Source organism: Cydia pomonella, chromosome 9 (assembly GCF_033807575.1).
Source record: "Cydia pomonella isolate Wapato2018A chromosome 9, ilCydPomo1, whole genome shotgun sequence".
Classification (NCBI taxonomy): Eukaryota; Metazoa; Arthropoda; class Insecta; order Lepidoptera; family Tortricidae; genus Cydia; species Cydia pomonella.
The window spans coordinates 4,190,772-4,218,455 of NC_084711.1; the positions used below are offsets into that span (position 1 = coordinate 4,190,772).

Sequence of the window (27,684 nt, forward strand, 5' to 3'; positions counted from 1 at the left end):
TAGTAGAGGAAAATCGACAACGTGTCGTGATTAGCGTTGAATGGGTTAAGTCAATTTTAATACCATAAAAGGATTTTCCATTGACGCACGGATCGCCACCATTTCCACTCGTTTTCCTCGCGTTAGTCGCTCGTCGCCGCCCGACCAAAACGGCCGATAGCAGAGTGATAACTTATCAGCTGATAACATACGTACTCAGTGTCAGTCAGTAATCATACACCTGTGAAGTAAGACAGTGCGCCAAAATGGTGGCTCAAAACAATTTGGAAGTGGGCATGAAGTGCATTAAGTATATGCTGTTTTGTGTCACGGCAATTTTTGTGGTAAGTATAGGTACTTTTTATTGGTGTAAAATATAAAGAGACTAAGCGAAGAGGCTTTTTTTTATGTTCGGAAAAGCGTGTCTACATAGTGACGTCACAAGGTTGATGGTTCCTATTTTGGTACTTGCTCGTATAGTAAGCTTAATTATGGAAATTGACTTGATTGACGGAAACAGAAAGACGTTCCACATTTGAATTTTGACGTACAGTACATAATTAGAACTGTACGCAATTTTATATTATAGACGAGAGACACTTGAGTTTTAACTTAAACCTAACGCAATGTTATAAAAATGCGCCATGTTTTTATGCCTTCGCCATTGCCGCATTACCGTTTAAAGTACTATGTCGCTTTAATTTCACGGTGAATTCCTTAGTTACTTGCTGCATTATGCTAATTTGACAAGGTACTAAAAGTAAATCTACTGAAACACGTGATTTCACTCATGGCAGTCATGGTTGGTAGAAACGCGCATGTAACTCCTCTGGAGTTGCAGGCGTACATAGGCTACGGATACTGCTTACCATCAGGCGGGCCGTATGCTTGTTTGACACCGACGTAGTCTAAAATGTTAATTTAAATACTATAAACATTGGTTAGACAATGGTTATTTTAAATACTATAAACATTAACGTTCATTTGTTCTAACTAAGAGCAAATACCTACTTGTGTTGCAAAACTTATGAATAAAGATAAGAAAACAAAATAAATACAAAATCTCATCACTAGGTAACTGAACTGTGAATCACGGTTGCTCGATTCTTAATGACACATCATCAGCGGATGAGCTGTTTGATTAAAGGTAACAAAATTGTCACCTGCGCGTTGCCGATTCAGCAGGTCCCTATTAGCCGACTTTTTAATACTTGTTCCTTCCGGCAAATACGAGTAGGGTAGGTTCTCCACATAATATCTTTAAGTACATGTTAAGGGGCCTACTGATTAACTCATTCACTGCCACCGACGCATATATGCGTTCACCGTCATACAAGTTTGTTCCTAGGCCACGCCCCCTGGCAGTGAATGCGTCAGTCCGCCAGACGGTATCGGCCTGAGAGTTGTTCGGAACTGTTAACTTTTTGTTCTAACTGACAGGCCGATGCCGTCAGGCGGACTGTTAATCAGTGGGCCTCTTAAATGGTACATATCGGTACCTATAGTTTCCTGCAATAAAGCTAAGCCAGCAAAACTGTCTACAGAATTTTGTATAGAACCAGCTAACCAGCTATAAGAGCGTATCACATATTTATGTGCTTCTTTACGCAATATATTGAGTGTATGCATTAATTTTAAAGGATTTTTTGGTAAAAAAAAACTTTATTTAAATAAAATTAAAACAAACTAATTTATTCAAAGTAATGTCCATCGCTAGCTACGACCTTTGCCCATCTTTCTGGCAATGCGTGAATTCCAGTCCAAAAAAAATCCTCGCTTTTTGAGCTCAAGAACGTGTCGAGCCAATTTTTAATATCTTCGACTGAAGTGAACCGTTTTCCAGAAAGGGCTTTTTGCATGGATCGAAACAAGTAGTAGTCGGATGGGGCAAGATCTGGACTGTATGGCGGGTGAGGCAAAACTTCCCATCCGATATTGTCTAAGTAATTTTTAACAGGTTTCATAACATGTGGTCGAGCGTTGTCATGATGGAAAATCAGTTTGTCGTGTCTAGTCTCCCATTCCGGCCTTTTCTTCTTTATTTCTTCATTCAAACGCATCAATTGCTGTTGGTAAAGAGTTCCATTGATTGTCTGACCACTTTTTAGCAGTTCATAATAGACCACTCCTTTCTGGTCCCACCAAATACACAACATTACCTTGCCAGCATAGATATTTGGCTTTGCAGTTGATTTGGCTGGTTGGCCGGCTTTGACATATGATTTCATGCGCTTGGGATTATCATAATAAATCCATTTTTCATCACCAGTAATAATGCGATGCAAAAAAGACTTTTTTTTATGGCGATAAAGCAGCATTTCGGATATACAAAGTCGTCTTTCAACGTCTCTCGGCTTTAACTCGTATGGTACCCAATTCCCTTGCTTTGAAATCAATTCCAATGCTTTCAAACGTCTGGAAATTGTTGGCTGGTCAACATTTAATGATGTTGCAAGTTCTTCTTGTGTTTGACACGGATCTTCGTCGAGTAATGTTTCTAATTCCTCATCTTCAAACTTTTTTGGCTGTCCCGGACGTTCCTTATCTTCCGTGTCAAAATTACCACTTTTAAAGCGACGAAACCAGTACTCACAGGTCGAAATCGATAAAGTGTGATCACCATAAGTTTCCAATAGCAACCGGTGACTTTCAGCAGCACTTTTTTTCGAATTAAAGAAGTACAGTAAAACTTCCCGCAAATGATCTTTTGTTGGCACGTATTTCGACATTTTCGCAGATCAAAAAAAGTATGTTGTTTACACATTGACAAATAACTACATAACAGAAATTAAAGCCAGATAACGTAGCTTTAATATGACGCAGTTATAGTATAGTCGGATATGTGTAATACTAGTAGCGTTATCTCTTAGCAATCCTTTAAAATTAATGCATACACCCAATATTATAGGTATTGCAAAGTGACTTCCTGTTCCTAGTTAGACTTGGCTAGATTCTAGAAATAAATTTATGCTATGAAATACACTGAAGTTACAAGGCTGATAGTATTTTCCTGATCGATATAACAGTTGCGAAAAAACATAAATACGTTTCACAAGAACTAAAACACAATAAAGAATAATACCTAAGCAGCTGAATTGTTGACGACGATAAGAAAACTTGATCAGAAACACTAATTTAGTAACTAATTCAGGTTTCTTATCGGGTAATTCACCTGCAAAACCTACATTACTTCCGTAAATAAAATTTGCAGGATAAATATTAGTAGGTTTTTAAACCTAGCGTCGTGAAGCGGGCTCAATTGTATGCCCTAGGTATAGGTACTGTGTCTGGTCGTCAATAGAACTCGAATCCCACAGGTTTGCCTAAGAATATATTTGACGCGCCGCCACTGTTTGATTACTCGTAGCTCGTAAGTAGTATTTATACTTAATTAGGTTTTAAAATTAAAACCTGTTCTGTTTACAAACATCAAGGAATCTAAGTTTTTTTCTGAAGGGTACTTTCAATTAACAATTTAATCCATTCCAATCCATAAATTTAATCCATTTAATATCAAATTTTAATTGCTTATCGTAATATAAACGAAAAAACGTAATGGGAAACTAAAATGCTCGAATGCAGAAACCTATCATTTATCATCACACTTTTTATAAAAACATCTACCCAGTTTCAGAGCTTTTAGACACAAATGAAAACAATTTGAGGGCTTACTGTCTTGCAGTTTGCTGTACTTACGTATTAACGCCACGCCAATTCTGGGAATTAGTTGTCAACCCCAGGCTCCCAAGAGCCGTGGCAATAAGCCGGGACAAACGCTAGGAAGATGAGTTTGCTGTATATACTTACGTGATGAATTTGGCTTCTTTCCCATCAATTGCGTTTGAAACGTCTAGAACCTTCTAACAGGCTTAAACGATGAGTGAGCTCAACCATTACATCAGACCAAATAGCACGGACGAGTACATGCTTCCACGCCACGTGCTCGCAGGTTACAGTGTGGGCGGACCTTCGCCTTACACGTAATATGGGTATTGTGGGGAAACAAATACATACTTACCATAATTTACGTGTATTTTAGTACTCGCAGCTAAGTAGTTCTGTCATCAATAGTAATACCAAGTGTATTACCAGGAAATTAGAAAGGAACAAAAGATTAGGCATGCCTCACGAAACTTGCGACGGAAGATTTCGCGATCGCGCGGGTTTTTTCTCAATATCTCTGAAATTATACTTATGTTTAAAATTTTGCTAGTCAAATCCCTCGGCTATATCATTAGCTATTTGCTAAAACGATACTGATATTGTATGCAAGGTACTTAACGCTATACAATTGAAAATAAATAAAAATTAGATATGTTTTGGTGATTTTTTTATCAATCTTTTAAGGTTTTACTCAGAATCTGCCATCGCAAATATAGTCTAGTTACCGAGTGTTTTTTTTTATGGCTGGCACCTTGATTAGGAACCTGTAAAAAATCGATATAAAAACTATAATTTTGCGTTACCCTCCTCTTAAAAGGAAACCTAAATTTATTGTAGAGCTACATCTAAAAAAAATGAAACTTTAATGTGTACGATGTAACTGGAATAAATTAAGTCTCCAATGTTTCGATAGTCAAAATTTGTTAACGAAATAAAAGACTATTATTTTTGCCGGGGACTTATTGTTCTTGTACGCGTATAGTTCGTGTCATCCGCGATGACGGGCGGATTTGTCAAATCTAACCTTAATATTACATGACAATACGAGTCAAGGCAAGCGTCTTCGTGAATGACACGATCTATACTTTCAAGACCTCACTTTGTTCGGTCTGCTACTTATAATTAATATTTACTAACATTTTCGTTTATAAATAAAAAATAAAGATAATTTATTTCGGACGATACAATCCATATTTTGTTAGTTACAAATATACTTAAATTACTACGTTAGTATCTAAACTAAGATGTTGGGAGGTCCAGTGCCCAATTAGTGCACTACTGTCCCATCTCCCTGCCACGACGGCCAACAGACGCGCACCCTGCACTTAGTGTAGCTAATTTTGTTTTAACATTTATGTTCAATACGTTGACCGCACATTCTTATGTCAACGTGCGGTCATCGTATTGAACACAAACAACAACGACATATTAAACGTGCTCTAAGGAATCCAAAATACATTCATTTCCTGCTAATAACCGTCATTAGCGGCATTCAAATCAAGACAATAACCAATACAAACAAACGAAACACGTATACGTAACTAAGCAAGGTCACCTCTACAATGGTGTATGAACTTATATTTATGTGTTTTCACTCATTATTTATGCAGCCACTGGCGCTTGCTCGCGAAAATCGATAACATTCCACTTGGCATGCCTAAGGGCCAGTTTCACAATGTCCAAGTAAAGTCCTGAATAAGATACTTGCTACTTATCTGACGAATAAAGCCATCGTTGCCGTTTCACAATCTTCAAATAAGCTTAACTGGTAGATAAAGTGCTTAGTTTTGCAGGAACTTTTATCTGGCAGTGAATTAGCTATTAGCTATCATATACTTAGACATTGCGAAACAAGCCCTAAAGGTTTTAGCAGAACCTACTATTTTATATCTAAGCGCTTATAAGCAGCTTTTTATACTTATTCGATTTTAAGAAGACAGAGTCTCGGCCGCTCCAAAGCAGTCCTCATTTCCTTGTCTGGATATTAATTATCTTGGGCCGAGGCGGGCTGCATCCCAACTAGCAATGTGCCAAAGGAAATTTACAAAAAACTAAAAAGTTCCCATGACATATTCCCAGTAAAAAAAATCTGCACGTTAATGCCAAACCTTATTACAGTTAATTTCGATTTGTATGACACTTGAAATAGACACCAATGAGTGACGTAAATGTAAAATTAAATAGTCGGCAACAGTTAAGAATATTGAGTAATAAATGTAATAATCCCTAATCTGGACGAAAACTTTCTAATGGAGATTTTCTTATGAATTTTTCCACATATTTCTGAAATTTTAAGAATGTTCTGCAACTTGCACATTTAGCAATGTGCATAAAATAAATAAAATAAAAGCCTTTATTAATTCTCTACAATATCACACAAAAAAGTTTCAAAAATATAAATAATTTAACTATTTTGTAGGCTCTTCGGGTGAAGGCCTCCTCCAGATTCAGCCAGTTTTGCCTGTCCTTGGTAATTAGTAGGTAATTACCCAAATATGCAAGCAAAATTATTGTCTGACAAAATTCATGGGAAAAAACTAGGATTTCCATCGCGTGGTTCGTCAGTCCAAACCAAAATCACAAATGTTCCAATTAAAGGTTTTCACGAAAATAATATGTCATATTTTTGGTACCGCTTTGTTATAATATATTTACGTTACTCGGTTCGATATTACGGCCTGCTACACTAAAAATACACGAAGGTCAGTCGAGTAGAGCCTTCGTGGATAACCCCGCATTATGATGTGACGCAATCTAAGTGTTCAGACTAATAAGGCACTACCTACAACCTACACTGTCAATCCTATTGCGTGCCTGCATCTACCGTTCGCCTAAGACTTTCTAGCAGTGTTGTCCGAACGTTAATTAGAATTAACCATTAACCATTACAAATTGAACCGTAAACTGTACCCGTCCGATACGGTTTACGGTTCAATTTGTAATGGTTAATGGTCAACTCTAATTAACGTTCGGTGTCGGTCAAAACTGCTTTCTAGTATAAGTATTGTACTCGATAAAGCGTAGGTTCTTACGGATTTTGGGGTCAGGATATACTGAATGCCTGAGGCAGGTATTTGTGATTCGGAGTTGGTCTGTAAAGTTATATGGATTAAGTGCTCAAGCCTGTTATTTATTCATGCCGCAATATAAATAAGAAAATATTTACCAGCGTATGAAATTCATATATGAATGAGTATGCCCTACCTACCATACAACTGTCAGAGTAACTATATGTGAAATGTACATTTTATATTTTTATACCTTTTTACCTGAGTGCAAGTCCATTCACTCCTCACACGTGCGGTTTGCATTCGTTTCTTATATTCATAGGTTTACATGACTTTCATGTACTTAGCCCCTACTGATCCAAAAAAAAACATAAATATACCCAGGTCTGAATCGATCGAGACACATTTAGATAAGATAACATAGTTTATGTGAAACGTTATCGAGATATCGGGTTTGAAACAACGCTTTGTGAAATTATGCGTCACATTCAGATATCCATAAAAAAAACTTTATGATGATACAATGTTTAATTGTCATACCGATAGGTATATACTTACCCAATATCTACATCGAGATAGGGATTTTCCCGAAATTTCTGCCTTTTCGTAAGTGTGTGATACGAGGAAATGACTAGAACAAGTAGGATTATGTACTTTATACGAAAAGTTACACATACATGAAAGTTTGATAGCTGTTTTGTTCCCAAAAGCTGGCCATAGACACTAGTGTTTTATCAACTGCACAGGTAAAACGGAGCGTGTGTGGTATTCGACTATGCAATTTCCTATACAGCTTTACCTGTGCAGTTGAACTGTACATGCAAAACTGCGCGAGCATACCCTAGTGTGTATGGCCAGCTTAAATGTTGACTCAATCGGAAGTTGAGCGAACTATACGAGTAGAACTAGAGTACGTTCGGAAAGAGAAGAGTCGTGGAATTTATTGGGGCCCATACATTTCACGACTCTTCTCTTTCCGCACAGACTCTAGTAAGTAGCACAATTCCATGACTGCATGTTCAATGACGCTGAAAATTGCTAATCCAAATCAAAATATTTTAACGGCTCACCGTTTTGGCGTTTGTTGCCGACCTGCAGAGGCGTCCGCTGGCGCTGGTTTCCTATTTTTCTTTGGCACGACTCGATTTGAGGTTTATTTGGAAATTTTTAAATAAGTGGTTCTTTGGAAAAAGTCGTGATGACACTGTTCAGTTTTTATTTCTTTTCTTGTAGTATGCCAAGCACCCCGTGTAATTAGGCCTCGGGGACCAGTATCCGCGCTATTTTGAAATCAGTTAGCATGCTAAATAGGTTACTCGTAAAGGAGTGTACAGGTTTTTAAAGGGCCGGCAACGCGCATGTAACACCTCTGGAGTTGCAGGCGTCCATAGGCTACGGTGACTGCTTACCATCAGGCGGGCCGTATACTTGTTTGTCATTGACTTGGTATAAAAAAATAGGTTAGTTTACTGTGTGATTAAAGTATTACCGTAGTAAGTCGAAGTTAAAAATCGACATATATGGCGAGTCGTGTCGAGTTCGTATCCGATCAGTTACAAATCAAGTTGATAAGTTTAAAATGTCTAATAGGGTTCCAATAAGACATGCTAAAGTGTCGGAATATCATCGTATGACCACTTCTCGTTAGTGTTATCGCTAGTCCAGTGGTCTGCGGTTCATTGATAGGCCCTGGAAGCCCTTGAAATGGTCTGCGAATTTATTAACAAAACAATTATCTGTCATCAAAGAGTAAAATTGCTGCAGAGTTAGTTTGGTCCGACTCTTAAGTTGTTGGGTAAGGTGGACCGTTATCACTGAAAGGTTAAGAACGATTGTGCTAGTTTTTTTTCTATGGGTATAAATAAGCACCATCTTGTATTTACTCCTTGTAAATTCTTGATGTGTGCATTTCTAAGATTAACAAATTACCTTTCAGATCACATCAGCCCTCATAATCTCTGTGGGCACGACGATCTACGCGATCTACCATGACGTGTCCTTTTTCCTGGACCCTCACTTCTTCTCGCCAGCCACGCTTGTCATCGTCATTGGGGTCATGATGCTGTTCATCTCCATGTTTGGGTGTGTTGGGGCGTGGAGGGAGAGTACGTGCTTGGTTAACATTGTAAGTATATTGTACACTTAAAACCTTATTTTGACTTAACATTTACTGTCAGTGCGCGCAATTGCGCATCAGTATGTGTCTAAGTGCTACGTTAATACTTATGTTAAATCAAGTCACAATTTTTTTACTTCGGATTCATCTCCAGCTCCACACTGTTAGTAATAGCTAATTAAAGTTTCGATCACACCGCTGCCCAAACGACGGTGACGGTACGGAATCGCAGTGACGTTAATATGAAATCAAGCTCAGTACCCCTAGTGTACATTTATTCGATAGCGAAACGTGACGTACGCGTTTGCGTTAAGTCTAATTTTGTATGGGATTTTCAGTTTCCAAAACGTTGCGCTTGGCGCGCTGTTTCTAAATCCCATGCAAAATGAGACTTAACGCAAACGCGTACGTCACGTTTCGCTATCGAATAAATTTACACTAGGGGCTCAGAAGTATATTCGGAATTTAAAAATCTGTAATATAAGTACGAGCAAAATGGACGGACGAATGATAACAATTTGTATGTTCGAATGCGCCTCGAGATTTTTAAAATTGATACGATACTCTTGGCACGATTGTCACGAGACAAGTTTTATTTAAAATAATACCTATTTATTTTATGGTACTCGAAAAGAAACGGGTATTTCGCGTGATAAGAAAACTTGCATCGAGTTTGTTTTAACCCTTATGCCATCCAAAATCCATAGTTTACTAATGTAGAGTGTGTATTGTCTAATGTCTACTAAAATCTTTTGTCTTCGCTATAAGTAGACACAAATTGCATATATTTTGTAGAATGGGGTGTGTTCGTAGAGGGTCTCCCTCTACGCGTGTAGCACCGCTACGATGGATGCTACGATGATGGATGCTCTTAGCGATAGAAGGTGACAACTCGTGATCTACCGAAAGGAAAGGGGTTACAAAACTATTGCAGATGTAAAATGAGCACCCGACGCTTTTAACGTATTTTAAATACATTTTGTGTCAAAAAAAGAAATTTGTAACATAAAATACATGTACTGAAATGAATCATTTTCGTAACATTGACTGTTAAGCGATGGGCATCAATATTGGCTGATGATCTTGGTGGTCTGAGGCTTGGTGATCAAAGCAATTATTTGGCAACTGCAATACGCGTATAAATCTTAGGCCCCAATTACGCAATTTGCATAGCCAATACTTTCACGTAATATCTAAGGAACCCTGCTAGCATTCGTACTCTCTAAAGCTAAAGATACCTATTTCTTTATGCCTCGATCATAATGACATCAGAATGATATCTAAGTAATATTATTTAGTTATCGTGCGTCTCGCCCGCATAGATATCATTCTGATATCAGTGCACGTTCAAATTGGCCTGTCGGTGTCGAGCAAATTTAATATGAGCGTTTTTTTATTGCCTTCGGGTTAGCGTTCTCTTGGGCCTCCATACTTTTCACTTACCATCTCAATACTTTCAGTTCGCAGTAATCCTGAGCTTGGTGTTCATCCTGGAGGTCTCAGCGGCCATCGCAGCCTACAGCCTCCGCTCTCAAGTCATCGACATGTTGGATGACCGCTTGCGCATCGCCATGCCTTACTATTACGAGAACCAGGAGGTCACGGATGCTTTCGATTTCATTCAGAACAGGGTAAGAACTAAAGCTTCGACAGAATTATAACAGCGCCACGTAGTCGTTGAACTATCTTAGATCCATATATAATATATGTAAGCGAAAACGAATATCGACATTCGAAAAATCGAATATCGTTAGTATTGTGTGTAGACAGAGTAACATCCCTAGTGCGCAAAATGTTCAAGTCAATAAACAAGACCGGCTAGAAAATGTTGATAATATCAACTTGAGCCAGTCTTCTCCGAAACCACGTGGACAACGCCGTCCTCGTCAACTTGTAAAAACAATTGTTCATTCGTTTAAATTATGACTTGTTAATGTCCTTGTAATAAAAAAGTCAAGCTCATCGATAATGAGCAGCTGATAACGTAAAACGTTTTTTATCATAGCGGATGTACTTTTACCCCCTTATTCATAAACGTCTACTAAAGTTACGATACCGCTAAAAATCATTTGTCCCTTTCCATCATACCAATACGTCGGAAAGGGACAAACAATTATTAGCGTCTTCATAACTTCAGTAGACGTTTATGAATAAGGGGGTTAAAGTATAGGGATATTCTTGGTACCCAATGCAGATTATGGATTTGATATCCTTGATTTTCTTCACGATGCTTTTCTTACTGAAGAACAATGTATATATATCCATTTTTTCCCCGTAAGTAGACAGGATCCGCAAAACTCATGTCATTCTGTTCAGCTTTTTGTGCTTAAAATTTGTAAAAATAAATAAATATATACATTAAAAAAGAAAATTATTAAACAGAGGAGATTAATCGGATGACTCTACTGAAACATCAAAAACGAAATTAAATAATCATTAAATCTGGCAATCCCATAATCTATTGTCATCCATTTGTAAAGGAAAGCGACCCAATAGAGCCTAGGTTTATGGTTTCTTGTTGGGTTTGGTATTGCAGAATGTTGGACCAACATTAATTCATTCCTCTTTTCCATTCCAGTTGAACTGCTGCGGCGTCGATACTTATTTCGACTGGCATACGGTGCAACCACCACAAGGCGTCAACGGCATCGTCGTCTCCAACATCACCGTGCCTAACTCCTGCTGCGCTGAGTCCCACTACTCTGTGGTTGAAGATGTCACTGTAGCCGAGTGCACTAAGCTGTTTGCCAATGGCTGCCTGCCGAGGGTTATATATCTAGTGTATCAGAGCGCTGGACTGTTGGGTGCTGGCGCTATGACCATTGCCTTTATTCAGGTTTGTATATGTAGTTAGGAGCAGGCCGCGTAGCCAACATGCAAATCGCTTACGCTCCGTAGCGATCGAAATGCAACTGTCACTGTCGCACTAATATGGAAGAGTGATAGAGAGACACAAAGCGTTTCGTTGTCGTAGCGATAGCGATTGTCACCTTGGCTAGGCCGGCAGTTCTGAAAAGCGAGCGATCAAACTTGACCGTGCCCAATACCTACTGGGTATAGTCACACTACTCCGTAGTCGAGGATGTCACTAATGCTGAATGTACAAAGTTTGCCAATGTCTGACTGGCGAGGGTTATATACCTAGTTTAGCAAACCGCTGGACTGTTGGGTGCTGGAGCTATGACCAGGTTTGTATGACTAGCTAAGACCAGTACTGATAAGAGAGCGATCAAGCTTAACCGTGCTCAATTTCTGCTGTAGTGAGTCCCACTACTCTGTGGTTGAAAATGTGACTGTAGCTGTATGCACCAAGCTGTTTGCGAATAGCCCTACCCTGGGCAGACGAGGGTGATCTACCTAGTTTAACAAAGCGCTGGTCTGTTGGTTGCTGGAGCTATGACCATTGCTTTTATATTATTGTAACTAGGGCCAGTTCTAAAAAGAGAGCAAATTTAATCAATAGAAAACATCTGTATGCTACTGTAGATTCTGATCGTTAGTCCCTATCTTATTGTTGGTTTATGTTTTATCTTAATAAGCACCTCGATAGTGCATTAAAAAAATGTTGATATCACTAAAAAATACTGTAATGTTCCGATAAGAAAATGGACTAATTATGTTTTGTTTTTAATTCCAGTTGATTGGCATCGTGTTTTCGTTCTCACTGGCCAGCGCAATCCGCAAAGCTAAGACCGAACGTGAACGCAGACGTCAAGAGATCCAGAGCAGCGTCATCAACTCCCACACCTCACTCAACCCTGATGGAGAAAAAATTAAACCTATTGTCTATGTCCCTTTCTACGGACAGACGGAGACTGCATCAGCATAAAGGTTGACTCACGCTACACAGGGGCAGGGCCGGGCCGGAGCTTCCGGCGCTTCGTTTTCTATGGAAAGCATTACGTCATCACCGGAGCTCTGTAGTGGCCCGGTGCGGGCTCGGACCGGAGACTAGCCGGTCATGCTATGAGCAAAAATCGGACTTCCCGGAGCCTCCGGGCCACCCGGTGACTCAATTCTTCCTTTCGGGTGATATTCCACTAGTCTAAGATCTTTGTCCAATGTGCATTGCGTCTCACTCTCTCATTAAGCAAAATGTCAGACGCAAATACACATTGGACCAAGATGAAAAACCAGAATACCACCCTTCGCAATGTGCATGCTCGGATGTGTCGGTATATATTTGCCAAAATAAGAAGGTTACAAAACGTCATAAATTTGTTTGTTAAATATGGATGGTATAGCCAATACATTACTTGGTCGGGTTATATTTTACTCGGCGCAGAGAGAAGTTAATTAACAATGACTGCCAATCTCTATATGAAACCAAATTTCTGTAAATAAAGCTACACAATTCTACATGTTGCCGGTTTTGTGGAAAGCAATAAAAAAATAGTACTTATATTTATTTTAGTCACGCTGGCTCCACATTTTACTTGAGATAGTTGATAGCGCCAGACAAGTTGCCTAAGAATTTGTTACCAATTTTAATAGTAAATGAAGTGGAATAAAAAAATGTTCAGAAGAACCAGAGCTTTAAGAACTAAATACTGCCGTTTCGTACATATTGTCGGATTATCATATTATTGACAATGAAATAAATTATATAACAAAAGAATAACGTACTATAAGTATATATAAGTCGTTACGTAGCCGCCTGTTGTCTGCCTCTACATTTAATCAATTGTTTGTTTTTTATTTTCTTTTGTATCTTTTTACTGAGGTGTTCCAATAAAGAGTATTCTATTTATACATCTATCTATCTATCTATCTACGCAAGGTTTATTACAAGCGACTTAGTTAAGTATTTATTTGATCTATATATATTTCCCGAACAACGCGGTATCCGTGAAGATTCAGTCTTTATTATTTACTTTTCCATGTTAGGTGTTACTACATGAAAGTCGCGACGGTCGCAACACGGGCGACTCGGATATATACGTCAAAATTATATAAGTTGCATAATGTCTTGATTTATTTTGTGAAATACGGAGGTGTTGCGGAAATGTAATTTAGTCGGATTATATTAAATGAGATATCTAGTAATGTTACTGCTTGTAAAAATTATTCATTAATGAGCATGTAGGTTATAAATTAATATAAATATACTAATTTTTTCTCATATTCCCACGTATTACTTTTCATTTCGTACGAAGTTATATATAATGAAATATCTCGTTAATAAATTTGTAGATTACGGGAAACTATTTCTTTTACTTAATTTAGAGTCCAACTGATCTTCTGTAAATCTGCCTGCAGAGAGTACGAACATCATATTTCAGTGCAGTTATTGAATTACTCATAAAGGTGCCTATATTTCATTTGCAATCTGTCGTTGGCGATATTATTGCTAACTGCTCGCGTACGATGCATTCTCCTGAAATAGATAGGCCATACATTTTTTCAGGCTGTAGAGAGCAGCACTAGCATGTATTATAAACCTGAGAGTAACTTATGCATACTATGCCTTAAACAGTTTTTTGACAAGTTTTCACTATGGCATTGATGCATCAAGGCGTTTTGGTTACAGATGGTCTAACGCGAAACGAAATTTCGTTACCTATCTGCCTCTCTGTCTATCGAATATGCAAGAATGATGGAGGCAGAAACCACAATTTAGATTTTCCATTTCGCGGTAGGCCCCGTGTGCGTTAGTAACGCCCTCTACGCAGAGTTTTGCGTAATATTCCCTATTTTATGCCTATTATTACTGTAACTACTGAAATAATACAATAATACTCTTCGTATGTTTTATTGTTCTTAAATTAATGATTAAGACGTGGAACGCATAATTTCGTCAGGGGGAAGGGGAAGCCTATGTGCCTCTCTTTCGCACAAAGAAAGATCGCGCAGTGATAGAGAGGCGAATAGATGAACTAATGAAGTGGTTCGCGGTTATAGCCCTTACTGTATTGTAGTATCGTAAGTGTCAGGATGACAGGACCATGATAGCTATTTATAACGATATAAATAGCTATCATGGTCCTGACATTCTGACGCTTACTCCCAGTTTTAGTACCTTTTTTGTATTATTTGGTACATGACATCAAAAAAATTTTACCTCGCTAAAAATTGAGAAATATTGAAAATAATGTGGTCAAAAAAGTTACAGTTAGAATAAACTTTGTATGTGCACAGTGGTGCAGCCACTCAATGTGAACCGGGCCTTCAATATAGTTCAACAGTTAATATTTTTGGCTAAAACAGTTATGTATTTTAGAGAAGTGGAAATCTTGAGCGTTTCGGGGGTTTGAAGACACGAGGGTTAAACAATTTTTTCTAACGACTGAAACACAACATTTTTTATAGTACATATGGTACTACTTTACCGCACTAGGGCGTTAATTAGCACTTTACGCGCCTATGTCGAAAATTTAAAGTGCCATATGTACTGTAAAACGTTGTATATGTGCGAATAGATAATTGGCAACTCGTTTCGATTTAAAACACTCCTTTCGATCGTGTTTTAATTTACAGCCACTGGTTGTGAATAATTGAACTGGTTATGAATTAATGTATAATTACCACACCAACGCCAAAAAATATTTAAACTTCAAAATCATCACAAGTCGTCGTCGTCGTTAATTTTACATTCCTAGGTGATAAAATATTTCAAAATTTGAATGATTAAATTACTTTGCATTTCTTGTGAATAAAATGTAAGTAACTTTCCCATCCGTTTTTAAAGAATAACGGCAATACATGCGAAAGACCGACTATGACTGTTAACCACCGAATCCCAGCGCTCGAAATGTATTCCACTGATGTCATGCTTAAAACAATCCAACATTTTGAGAATAATATGGTTAGTTATAATTGTTTACCCCTCTCATTTCTTGAAAATATAAGTAATTATGTTGAAACTCAGTAAGAGTTGCTGGAGAGATGCTATCTAGCAACCCTTACTGGACTTGTACTCCCTAACTATAGAGCTATTTTTTAATAAGTAAAAAGAAATGCAAAAAAGCAGTTACTTCTTTTACAGTCAAATATCCATTAACTTTATAACTTTTTAATATTTTGTGTTCTACGTTGTATCGATATATGTGTACCCGAAGTCGATAAATGAGAACTCTCTATGACAGTTCAAGAATGCCACAATAATTCCGGTCTCTGTTAATAATAGTTTGCCACCTTATTGACGTGCATTTTTACATATCAAACAAAAAATAAATAAAAATATTGAATGTGGATACATTCATCCTCCTTAGACGTGGCTGCTACAGTCTTCACGATTTTATTTGCCGTGTGATCATCGCTTTCCAGTTGCAGCTTGGTGCCATCGAGGAATGTCCATAGTATATGAAAAAAGAAAAATGTTTATAATACCATTCATTGTATCACAATATCGACTAAGTACTACTAGAGGGCACCTTTAACCTTATTTTGGCAATGTTAAATATCCTTACAATTGTCTATTAATTATAGTTTTCAGTAAGTAGCTCATAATTGGGTAGTTTCTCCCCTACACCCTAAATTCATCCAACGAAATAAAATGTTCCGTAGGGTATACATGGTGGCCTATTTAGATCGTTCAGTATGGGAAAGTTTGAAACTATAACACATACGAAGATCTGTTCCTAGGAATCATGCCATCGATTTTCTATATATAAAGACGGGCCAATAACACCTGCTTTGTATCTACTGTTTTATTTTTGAAGATTCTATACCTATGTTATAATTATCACCTACTAAGTTTTTGAAATTAACAAAACTAAAGCTATTTTAGTCTAACAAGCATATTGTTATACTTTCTCTTTCACATATGTAAACTATTGAATGAAAAACAATAGCCCATAGGTAAGCCCATATAATATACCTAAGCCCTAACTCGTAAAATACTTGTCAAGGAGAAGTTATATTCTAATCTTCATGAACACGTTTCACCAAATAGCACTGTTTAAATGCAAATATAAAAATATACTATATGTAAAATATTTGAAAAGTTTCATCCATTATTCCTGGGATCCATTATCAGAAATAGATCTTGACTAAAATGAAGCTTAAAAATAACTTGCAGAACAATCTCAACGAAGAAGATACGCGTAGTTGAGGTGTTCCGTCTGTTCACTTAATTAAATGTCACTCACTTTTTTAATGTAAATGCTTGATTTGTTGATACAACAACAAATATATACAGGGTGTTTATTTAGTCACCTGCAAATAATTTACGAGGTGAATAATAGGTCATACATTCCTTTGTACATCTCTACAAATCTTATGATATGAGCTCTGTTCATGGGTTCTGCTCGTTTGCCTCCTATATTAAAAAAAAATACTTCTACTTAACATAACGCCATTCCTTTGTACATCTCTATAAATCTTCTGATACGAGCTCTGTTCATGGGCTCTGATCTTATGCCTCCTATATTTAAAAAAATACTTCTACTTAACATAGCGCCATTTCTATGTACATATCTACAAATCTTAAGATACGACCTTTGTTCATGGGCTCTGCTCCTTTGCCTCCTGTATTTAAAAAAATACTTCTACTTAACATAACGCCATTCCTTTGTACATCTCTACAAATCTTATGATATGAGCTCTGTTCATGGGTTCTGCTCGTTTGCCTCCTATATTAAAAAAAATACTTCTACTTAACATAACGCCATTCCTTTGTACATCTTTTTAAATCTTCTGATACGAGCTCTGTTCGTGGGCTCTGCTCGTTTGCCTCCTATATTAAAAATAAAAATTCTACTTAACATAGTGCCATTTCTTTGTACATATCTACTTATCCTATGATACAACCTCTGTTCGTGGGCTCTGCTCGTTTGCCTCCTATATTAAAAATAAAAAATTCTACTGAACATAGTGCCATTTCTTTGTACATATCTACTTATCCTATGATACAACCTCTGTTCATGGGCTCTGCTCATTTGCCTCCTATATTTAAAAAAATACTTCTACTTAACATAGCGCCATTTCTATGTACATATCTACAAATCTTATGATACGACCTCTGTTCATGGGCTCTGCTCGTTTGCCTCCTGTATTTAAAAAAATACTTCTACTTAACATAACGCCATTCCTTTGTACATCTCTACAAATCTTATGATATGAGCTCTGTTCATGGGTTCTGCTCGTTTGCCTCCTATATTAAAAAAAATACTTCTACTTAACATAACGCCATTCTTTTGTACATCTCTATAAATCTTCTGATACGAGCTCTGTTCGTGGGCTCTGCTCGTTTGCCTCCTATATTAAAAAAAAAAATTCTACTTAACATAGTGCCATTTCTTTGTACATATCTACTTATCCTATGATACAACCTCTGTTCATGGGCTCTGCTCATTTGCCTCCTATATTAAAAAAAAAAATACTTCTACCTAACATAGCGCCATTTCTATGTACATATCTACAAATCTTATGATACGACCTCTGTTCATGGGCTCTGCTCGTTTGCCTCCTGTATTTAAAAAAATACTTCTACTTAACATAACGCCATTCCTTTGTACACCTCTACAAATCTTATGATATGAGCTCTGTTCATGGGTTCTGCTCGTTTGCCTCCTATATTAAAAAAATACTTCTACTTAACATAACGCCATTCCTTTGTACATCTCTATAAATCTTCTGATACGAGCTCTGTTCGTGGGCTCTGCTCGTTTGCCTCCTATATTAAAAAAAATAAATTCTACTTAACATAGTGCCATTTCTTTGTACATATCTACTTATCCTATGATACAACTCTGTTCATGGGCTCTGCTCATTTGCCTCCTATATTTAAAAAAATACATCTACTTAACATAGCGCCATTTCTATGTACATATCTACAAATCTTAAGATACGACCTCTGTTCATGGGCTCTGCTCGTTTGCCTCCTGTATTTAAAAAAATACTTCTACTTAACATAACGCCATTCCTTTGTACATCTCTACAAATCTTATGATATGAGCTCTGTTCATGGGTTCTGCTCGTTTGCCTCCTATATTAAAAAAAATACTTCTACTTAACATAACGCCATTCCTTTGTACATCTCTATAAATCTTCTGATACGAGCTCTGTTCGTGGGCTCTGCTCGTTTGCCTCCTATATAAAAAAAAAAAATCTACTTAACATAGTGCCATTTCTTTGTACATATCTACTTATCCTATGATACAACCTCTGTTCATGGGCTCTGCTCATTTGCCTCCTATATTTAAAAAAATACTTCTACTTAACATAGCGCCATTTCTATGTACATATCTACAAATCTTAAGATACGACCTCTGTTCATGGGCTCTGCTCGTTTGCCTCCTGTATTTAAAAAAATACTTCTACTTAACATAACGCCATTCCTTTGTACATCTCTACAAATCTTATGATATGAGCTCTGTTCATGGGTTCTGCTCGTTTGCCTCCTATATTTAAAAAAAAATACTTCTACTTAACATAACGCCATTCCTTTGTACATCTCTATAAATCTTCTGATACGAGATCTGTTCGTGGGCACTGCTCGTTTGCCTCATATATATAAAAAAAAAAATCTACTTAACATAGTGCCATTTCTTTGTACATATCTACTTATCCTATGATACAACCTCTGTTCATGGGCTCTGCTCATTTGCCTCCTATATTTAAAAAAATACTTCTACTTAACATAGCGCCATTTCTATGTACATCTCTACAAATCTTATGATACGAACTCTGTTCATGAGTTCTGCTCGTTTAGCTCCTACTTAAAAAAATCGATTCTACTTAACATAGCGCTGTTTTTTTGTACATATCTACCAATTCTATGATAAGAGTATGACCTCTGTTAATGGGCTCTGCTCGTTTGCCTACTATATAAAAAAAATCTACTTAACATACCGCTGTTTCTTTGTACATATATATCTACTTATCCTATGATAGGTACGACCTCTGTTCATGGGCTTTCCTCATTTGCCTCCTATATTTAAATAATACCAGACAAATGCGAGCCGGACTCGCCCATCTAGGGTACCGTAGTTTTTAGTATTTGTTGTTATTGAAAATATCAACTAACTATCACGGTTTACGAGATACAGCCTGGTGACAGACGGATAGACGTACTGACAGCGGAGTCTTAGTAATAGGCTCCCGTTTTACCCTTTGGGTACTGAACCCTAAAAAGGAACTTTTACTTATCATAGCGCTCTTTTTGGATATACTGTATAGTAATATTGAATTTACTGCTCTTCTGACCTATTTCGGTACCTTTTATGTACTTAGTACTTACCTACATACATATTAAGGTTATACAACTATTATTTCTAGAATCAAAAATCAATACAAACAAACCTACGTAATATACACGTATTTTAAAAACATAATCCTCGAAACTCGAAAGCTCCTCTTTTTGTAAATGCAATGCAAATAAAACGCATTAAACTTAATCATGACGTCACGATCAAGTATCATTTAATAAGGGGCGTTTCGTGCGTAGATAACGATTGTCAGATTTGACTCTCATTTCTAACTTTTGTATTGCTTCAATGTTATGGGTCCCATAAAGACATGTTTCTTTTATAAAAACTTATTATCTAGCCTAGCCTTTTGGCAGTATTTTCTCGAGCTTTACGCAGTTGATTGAGGAAGCTGCCATACAAGACAAAAGCATTTTCAAAGCGACTTTCTCTTAGAACACCCCATCTATCCGTCTATCTATCATAATTTATTTCAGGCAACTAGCGGCCCATAGATAAATACCTTAAGATTAGCATACACATTATAAAAATATATTTTAAAACTAAATACTACAAATCACATTATTTTACTGCGGCGTGAAACTATTTATCATAAGACATACCCTTTGAGACTGCCTACCCATTGTTTTAGTATATGACAGCTACACATCCTTTCAGCAATGGCTTTTAGGAACTGCAAACTAATAATCTATGGCCCGCTGATTTTACCAGTGCAATCAGTCAACTTCGGGCAGCTTGTGGCATGCAGTTGGGGAGTAACGATCTCACGTACCCGAGTGTTCCTAGGGAGTTCTGTCATTCGAAGGAGGGTGGGTGGGACAGGATTATCTGCTTCTGGGTTGCCTTGGCCGGCCGGCCAGGGTGGAGTCGTTAGAGCTATAAGTTCCAAGGGTGGAAGTGCAAGACGCGAGTTGGCACAGTGGCTGTTACAGCCACTGGGTTGAAAGCGGTGCACGCCTCTCGATACCCCTGAGCCGCTCACACCAGTGTTACTCTTGAGCCATCCCAGATGTCGCTTTTTGTGTCGTCTGCCGGAAATAAAATTGTATACCGTTTTATTAGGCAGGCGTCTGGTTTTTTATCCCATAGCTCAGTGTTTAGCCCATCGCTTTCACACAATAACCTAGTTTATTTTAGATTCCAACAACTCTCAATAGTCCTTACACCCTGTCGGGCCTGCCTCTGCGTGCGTCCTATGACATGGGCAAGGGCAGCATCAGCTCGGTGTACATCTTACATTTCATGAACGTGTCAAAAGGGCCTCTACGTTAGGTTAGGGCTCGGCGCACGCTTCTCAAAGGTCCGGAATACCATTGTTCCGTGATGGGAAAGACATACAAATTAAAATAATAATAATCGTTAATGCAATGCAGTGCTCTATTTGTCAAAGAAAATAAAATTGTTTCACACTCACAAAACATTCATTCTTATTTTTGCTTATTTTTTCATACATTAAGTATCTTTCTGTAAATAAGATCACAATTTTCTCTCTTGTCAGATTTATTTTACTATTTGAATAACATGACAGCGTCAAATGTCGTAAAAAGTATACAAGTAAAAAGGTTTAAGAAAAGAGTCCGCAACATATTATTTATTAGACCTATTAGCAAAGAATATCCTATTAGTACGGTCGCGGAAATTGATTCTTTAGCAACTTGCGGTTCAAGTAAATTTGGCTGTACATACTTATGGTAAGAGCTGTCCATTGTAACGTGACACGTTAACTGCTAAAGAATCAATTTCCTCGACTGTACTTACAAGCTAAGCCTAAAGTGCCATGGCAATTAATGCAAGCTTACGAATAAATACAAAAACCGGACAAGGGCGAGTCGGACTCGCCCAACGTGATTCCGTAATTTTTTTAGTATTTGGTTTTTTATATACTACGTTGGTGGCAAACAAGCATACGGCCCACCTGATGGTAAGCAGTCTCCATAGCCTATGTACGCCTGCAACTCCAGAGGAATTATATGCGCGTTGCCGAGCCTAACAACCCTCCTTCCCCTCGTTGAGCTCTGGCAACCTTACTCACCGGCAGGAACATAATACTATGTTGTTATAGTGGCAACAGAAATACGTCATCTTTGAAAATTTCAACTGTCTATCACGGTTCATGAGATACAGCCTGGTGACAGACGGACGGACGGACGAACGGACGGACAGCGGAGTCTTAGTAATAGGGTCCCGTTTGGGTACGGAACCCTAAAGATGAAAACTGCTGCCATGTTACTATACATTTAAAAAACACAGAAAATCTGGAATTGACATATTGAAAAAATTATATTGTTATCTTCTTCTGCACGACTTTTTAGTATGAGGAAGCTACTTAGGTACGTAAGGCTACCCCCGATTCATTTGTTATGAGGGGACCCTCGGCCTTAGAGCACGCATAGCACAAGGGCTACGCCCGACTTTCTCAATATGAGGCCGCCGCTGTAGCCCGACGTCAGAGCGTTCATATCATTTCGGGCTAGCATGACGGGCTACGCAAGACTCCTTTGCCATCTCACTTACTTAAAAAAAATCTTAATACTCTTTTACTTGAATAACCTTTTCACTTTTAGTTACATGTATGGCGTGCCTAAAAATTATATTTTTATACATTTGAACTTCTAAACTAAGTAGTAGCTTACCTTCAGGCCGGCCACCAACGTAGTATAAAAAATACCTACTTTCCACTTTTCTCTTTTGGTTATCTTATAGTTTTTGAGTAAAATAGCTGTGACATACGGACAGACAACGACGAAACTGTAAGGGTTTTTGCCATTTTGGCTACGGAACCATAAAATGCACACTATAAATTTCAACTACCTAACCCACTCGTATTATAGATCAAAAATTCCTTTTCCGCAAGAAGTAAGTAAGCCAGTAAGTAGTTTATTTTTTGTACTTGTTAGACAATTCTATCTTAGTGTACCGAACTTAAAGGTTATTTTTTTTACTTTGAGAGCGCACCACCGACATTCTTAGTGGTGTACGCGTATTTCTCTATAGCTGAATGTTTGTAGATGATTATCTTATATCGATACTTTAAAATGTTGTGGTATTCCTACAGCCATTTTAAATATCTTCTCTTTTAAACTTAAGTTTTTCATGCATTCCTGAAACGGAACAAGTCTATGATAGGATTGATGGGAGAAAATAATGCAAAAACGCGACATTAAGCAAAATTATCATTTGTGATTCAGGGTTAATATCTATCGGGTATCACTGAACCCCAACGGATATATTTTTGCAATGCAACACAAATGCACACCTCAATAGAAGAAAATAATACTGAAAAACAATAGGCCTGTCTACTCGCTAAGAAGCACTTAGGGCAGCTTGTGATGAGTCAATCTCTAAGTAATCTGCCTAGTTACCTACCTCAAAACGAGACCGCTTTTCCATACAAACGTAGTCCCCATTACGGATAATATTTTTACAGTACATATGTTGCTACTTTACCGCACTAGTGCGAAAATTAGCATATTACGTTACTGTGTCGAACATTTAAAGAGCCATGTACTGTAAAACGTTGTACGATACATGTGCGAATAAGTAATTCGCAACTCGTGTCGATTAAAAACACTCCCTTCGGTCGTGTTTTAATTTATCGCCACTTGTTTCGAATTTCCTATTTTTCGCACTTGTATCGTAATGTACTATTACAAAATTGGATGTAGAACGAAAGGAATATCAATATCCAGAGAGGAAAATGGGGACTATGTTTGTATGGAGAACCGGTCATCCCTTTTCCTTTTAATAGTTTAATATGCTTCGGCACATGATTATTTGAGACAATATACACGCATTGTATTTCCATTACCTTAAGCAGAGAACACGGTGGCTTCGAAAGAGTCTCGGGTCATGTGGAAATAAAGCTCTTCACATAATGTTGTGTAATTCTCCTTTTTCCGAAAGTGTCCGCGAAATGTCCAAATGCACAATTGCCCAGAGTATGCAGTATTCTCTTCATCAGCTATTATGGCAGCCAGGGCCAATATTTTGATTTTATTATTTATTTCTATATCGACTTGCTTCCCATCGAACCAATTTTTTCAATATGATTGACATTTGTGACATTTGTCATGAACAGTCCGTTATTTGGACGGCTCGGTGAGCTCGGACAGCCCGGCCCGGCCTGTCTCGCGCTCGGAGACTCAACGATAGTGTCAACGCATAGAGATACTATAATATAGAGATGATGGCCCGGTCACCCCGGCCCCGGAACGGTCCGGCGACGGTGGCGCTCCTGAAAGTCCGTGTGACGGCTCGCTCCGGTCCGCCCCGGCCCGGTCCTGGCACTGTGTAGCGTGAGTCATCCTTAATGGCTGGATGAAAAGTTTGCTTTGTTTTATCGATATTTTTTAAAGAGGTTTTTTCCGCGTAAATTGTAACATTCCGTCCTTTTAAACAAATATCGCTAAAATGAAATAGTCTATTTTTAAACTAAGATTTTACTTAATTCACATTTTATTCTATGTATTAAAATATTGCCATAGGATACGATTTGTGGATGAGCTATTGTAATAATTGGAAATGAATCAAATTAGATTTGAATCGAGGCCAAAGTATTAAGAAGAAACATCATAATTTCAAATGTAATTTAACACGGCACATTTAAATGATAATCTAATTAAGGTTACAAATTGTCACATATTTTTATTAAATAAAATACCTAGTCATGTCGTTTTATTTTTTATGTGATGAACTTGTCAGATGAAATTGGTATAAAAAATATCAAAAACGTAACAATAGTTAGGAGAGAAGTATTAGAATTCTACTTGAGTAGGTACTAGTAGGTAAATACCTATATGTTACTTAAACATGGAGTAACTTTGGAAAAAGTACTCTCAATTTTCGCGCACAAAATCAGTATAAGTAGTGTTATACTGATTAAAGTGTTATTTAAACTAGTTTGCGGTAAGTGTCATAAAAAGTTACCTACATATTATTCCTCCAGAACAAAAAATCTAATTCCGCGCTAGTGTAAAGGGAGTAATATCCGCTATTACCCCAAATTCAGCAAAAGGGAGTTAACTAATATTTGTTAATATTGTCACTATATAAATCTAGGTGCTTATATGTTTATCCTACCCAACGTGAGGAAACAACAAAAACTGCATCTTTGATATAAACTTATTGCTGACTATACTTTTTTCAACAAGCAACTTTAATACTTACCGGGACAACTCTAACAACTCATTTTTATTTAGTAATGTTTATGTAATTTACGACAAATATTTACAGCTGCCGCTCGCACTAATTACTATGGAAGGTAAAACACAAATACTTTAGGTAGCGGTGGTGGCCTAGTGGGTATCACGTCCGACTTTCAATCCGGAGGTCGCGGGTTCTATTCCTGGCTCGTACCAATAAGTTTTTCGGAACTTATGTACATACTATGTGTACATATCATTTGATATTCACCAGTAGCTTTTCGGTTAAGGAGAACATCGTGAGGAAACCTGCATATATCAGCGAAGAAATTCAAAGGTGTATGTAAAGTCCCAATCCGCATCGGGCTAGCGTGGGGACTATAGCCCAAGCGCTCTCACGCATGGGAGGAGGCCTGTGCCCAACAGTGGGACGTATATAAGCTGAATTATCATTTTACTTTAGGTACTTACATTTGAAACTAACATTGTATGTATTATCACGGTTATAGGCTCTGTTATCTTATAAATAAATAAATAAAATAAAAATAAAATAAAATAAAAATAAAATTCATTTATTTCGGACAATAAGGAATCCATATACCTATACAGCTTATAACTAAATTACAATAATAAAAATTGAAAAAATTTAAAAAATTTAAAATTATTATTAAATCAAATATACTACAGCTTTAAAAATAATAAAATTATAAAATTAAATTACAACCATTACAATTAATAAATTGACCATATAAATTACATTAAATAAATATATTATATCACATTAAATTGAACTTATTATTAAGGCTAACGTGCATGGAGGACCAGTGCTTCAAAAGGCCACTGTCCCACCTGTTAGCCACGATCGCCAGGAGGCTATGGCGGCTGTCACGCACCCTACCAAGCATCGCGGCGCAACGCTTGCGGAGCATGGCGTAGAAACCGTCCACGCTCGCGTCCGCAAACATCCCGGACGCGCTGCAGTATCGCGGCAGCCGCAACAGCACCCTGAAGGCGTCGTTGTATTGGACCCGCAGAGCATTTAGCGATCGCTGGGTATATCTGGTCCATAAGCTGCAAGTATACAGCGATGTACAGTACGCTCTGAACAGAGTTATTTTTACTTGGACTGTACATCGATGAAACCTGCGGGCTATCATATTGGCTCTCATCGCCAATGCTCTGCGCTCCCTTTCGATGTCCGCGTCGTCGCGCAGATCTTCGGTTACCAAATGCCCTAAGTACTTGAAGGTCGTCACCCTCTTCAGTCCCTGACCATTCAGGAGAATCGGAGGTACATACGTTGGGCATTTGTTTCCCGCTTTGAACACCATGTACTCACTTTTGAGTGCGTTATATTTTAAATTGTGGTGGCGAGCGTACGATTCACAGATGCCCAAAAGTATTTTCAGACCACCAACCGATGGGCTCAGCAACACCATGTCATCAGCATAACTTATATTATTAAAGCTTACCCTGTCAACATGGCATCCGACATGAGTGTTGCTGAGCTCACATACTAAGTCATTTATATAAAGATTAAATAATTTGGGAGAGGTAAGCCCCCCCTGCCTCACCCCACACTGCAGACCGTATTCGTCCGAGAGTACATCACCCCAACGTACGCTATTTCTCTGGCCCGTATACCAGTACCTAAATATGCGTGTTAGTTCTTTTGGAAACTCTATCCTGTCCAGCTTTTTCCATAGTAGGTTATAATTTACAAGGTCAAAAGCCTTCGAGAGGTCCAAAAAGCACGCATATATAGGAGTTTTTTCTGCGGGTATAGTACTCAACAACCTGTTTTAGACAAGTTATTGCGCTCTCAGTTGATAGCCCGGCACGGAAGCCGAACTGAGCATCATGTATTTGCAAGTACTTGTCCAGTTGCAAATTGAGCAGGCCGTCAAGCACCCTGGCCACAATGGTCGCCAGAGAAATAGGTCTGTAGTTCGACTTATCAGATATATCGCCTGTTTTATTTTTGACGATCGGAACCACTAATGTTTTAATCATACTCTCGGGCAAATATGAATGACTAATGCAGAGGTTAAAGAGCATTGCTAATAATCTAGGTAAGTGAGGGCCAGCAAACTGCAGATGCTCGACGCTTAAGTGGTCATGACCGGGAGATTTTCCTCTCTTCATATCCCTTAGTACCCTAGCAACATCTTTGGCACCAAAACGAACTTGAAGGTCACTTCCAGGTTCAGCGTCAAGCACCGACAGGTCGCTGTCCTCACTGAGAGACGACTTTACACTAAAATGCTCCTTAAACATGTTCGCCACATCCTTCGCAATTGAGATGCCGTCAACACAGACAGAGAGTCCTGGCCTTGCCTCCATTCGTTTGGTAAGCTTCCAAAAACTGCGAAAGTCATTCTTACCGTGATGCACAGCGAGCAAATCCATTTTTATTTGCTCCTGATGGTTTTGAACCCATCTAAGTCTAGATTTAAATATTTTACGACTGGAGCACATCGCAGTAAAAATATGACCTGACCTTGGTCTTCCACACGCAACCCAGTTCTGGAAGCAAAGCCTGGCCTCCCTGTGAGCCTCGCCAACATGTTTGTTCCACCCTATGACCCTACCCGACCTAGATCTGCTTGTGACCTCTTTACTATGTA

The 27,684-nt window shown here is 38.0% G+C and overlaps 2 protein-coding genes and 1 long non-coding RNA gene across 3 annotated transcripts in view; 1 reads left to right on the forward strand and 2 right to left on the reverse strand.

Moving 5' to 3' along the window:
- The window catches only part of LOC133521176 (uncharacterized), a 293,381-nt gene extending 270,436 nt beyond the window's left edge, over positions 1-22,945 (reverse strand). The window contains exon 1 of the long non-coding RNA XR_009799871.1: positions 21,545-22,945. This is a non-coding gene — a long non-coding RNA (uncharacterized LOC133521176). The remainder of the gene's footprint in view (positions 1-21,544) is intronic.
- On the forward strand, positions 104-24,583 carry LOC133521166 (CD63 antigen-like). The gene is made up of 6 exons (XM_061855978.1): positions 104-323; positions 8,587-8,775; positions 10,227-10,397; positions 11,345-11,602; positions 12,404-12,592; positions 24,224-24,583. Exons 1-6 carry the CDS (start codon positions 246-248, stop codon positions 24,224-24,226), a joined length of 888 nt encoding a protein of 295 aa, XP_061711962.1. The 5' UTR covers positions 104-245; the 3' UTR covers positions 24,227-24,583.
- A 1,250-nt stretch (positions 24,584-25,833) lies between these two features.
- Positions 25,834-26,496, reverse strand: LOC133520983 (uncharacterized). Its single transcript, XM_061855704.1, has one exon. It carries the CDS (start codon positions 26,494-26,496, stop codon positions 25,834-25,836), a length of 663 nt encoding a protein of 220 aa, XP_061711688.1.
- Between the last annotated feature and the right edge of the window lie 1,188 nt (positions 26,497-27,684).

Bases quoted from the DNA above. Each gene is read 5' to 3' on its own strand.
- LOC133521166 (XM_061855978.1), top strand. From the start codon at position 246: ATGGTGGCTCAAAACAATTTGGAAGTGGGCATGAAGTGCATTAAGTAT. The intron at 324-8,586 runs GTAAGTATAGGT...ATTACCTTTCAG, and splicing joins GTGTCACGGCAATTTTTGTG to ATCACATCAGCCCTCATAAT. The intron at 8,776-10,226 runs GTAAGTATATTG...CAATACTTTCAG, and splicing joins GTACGTGCTTGGTTAACATT to TTCGCAGTAATCCTGAGCTT.
- LOC133520983 (XM_061855704.1), bottom strand. From the start codon at position 26,496: ATGGTGTTGCTGAGCCCATCGGTTGGTGGTCTGAAAATACTTTTGGGC.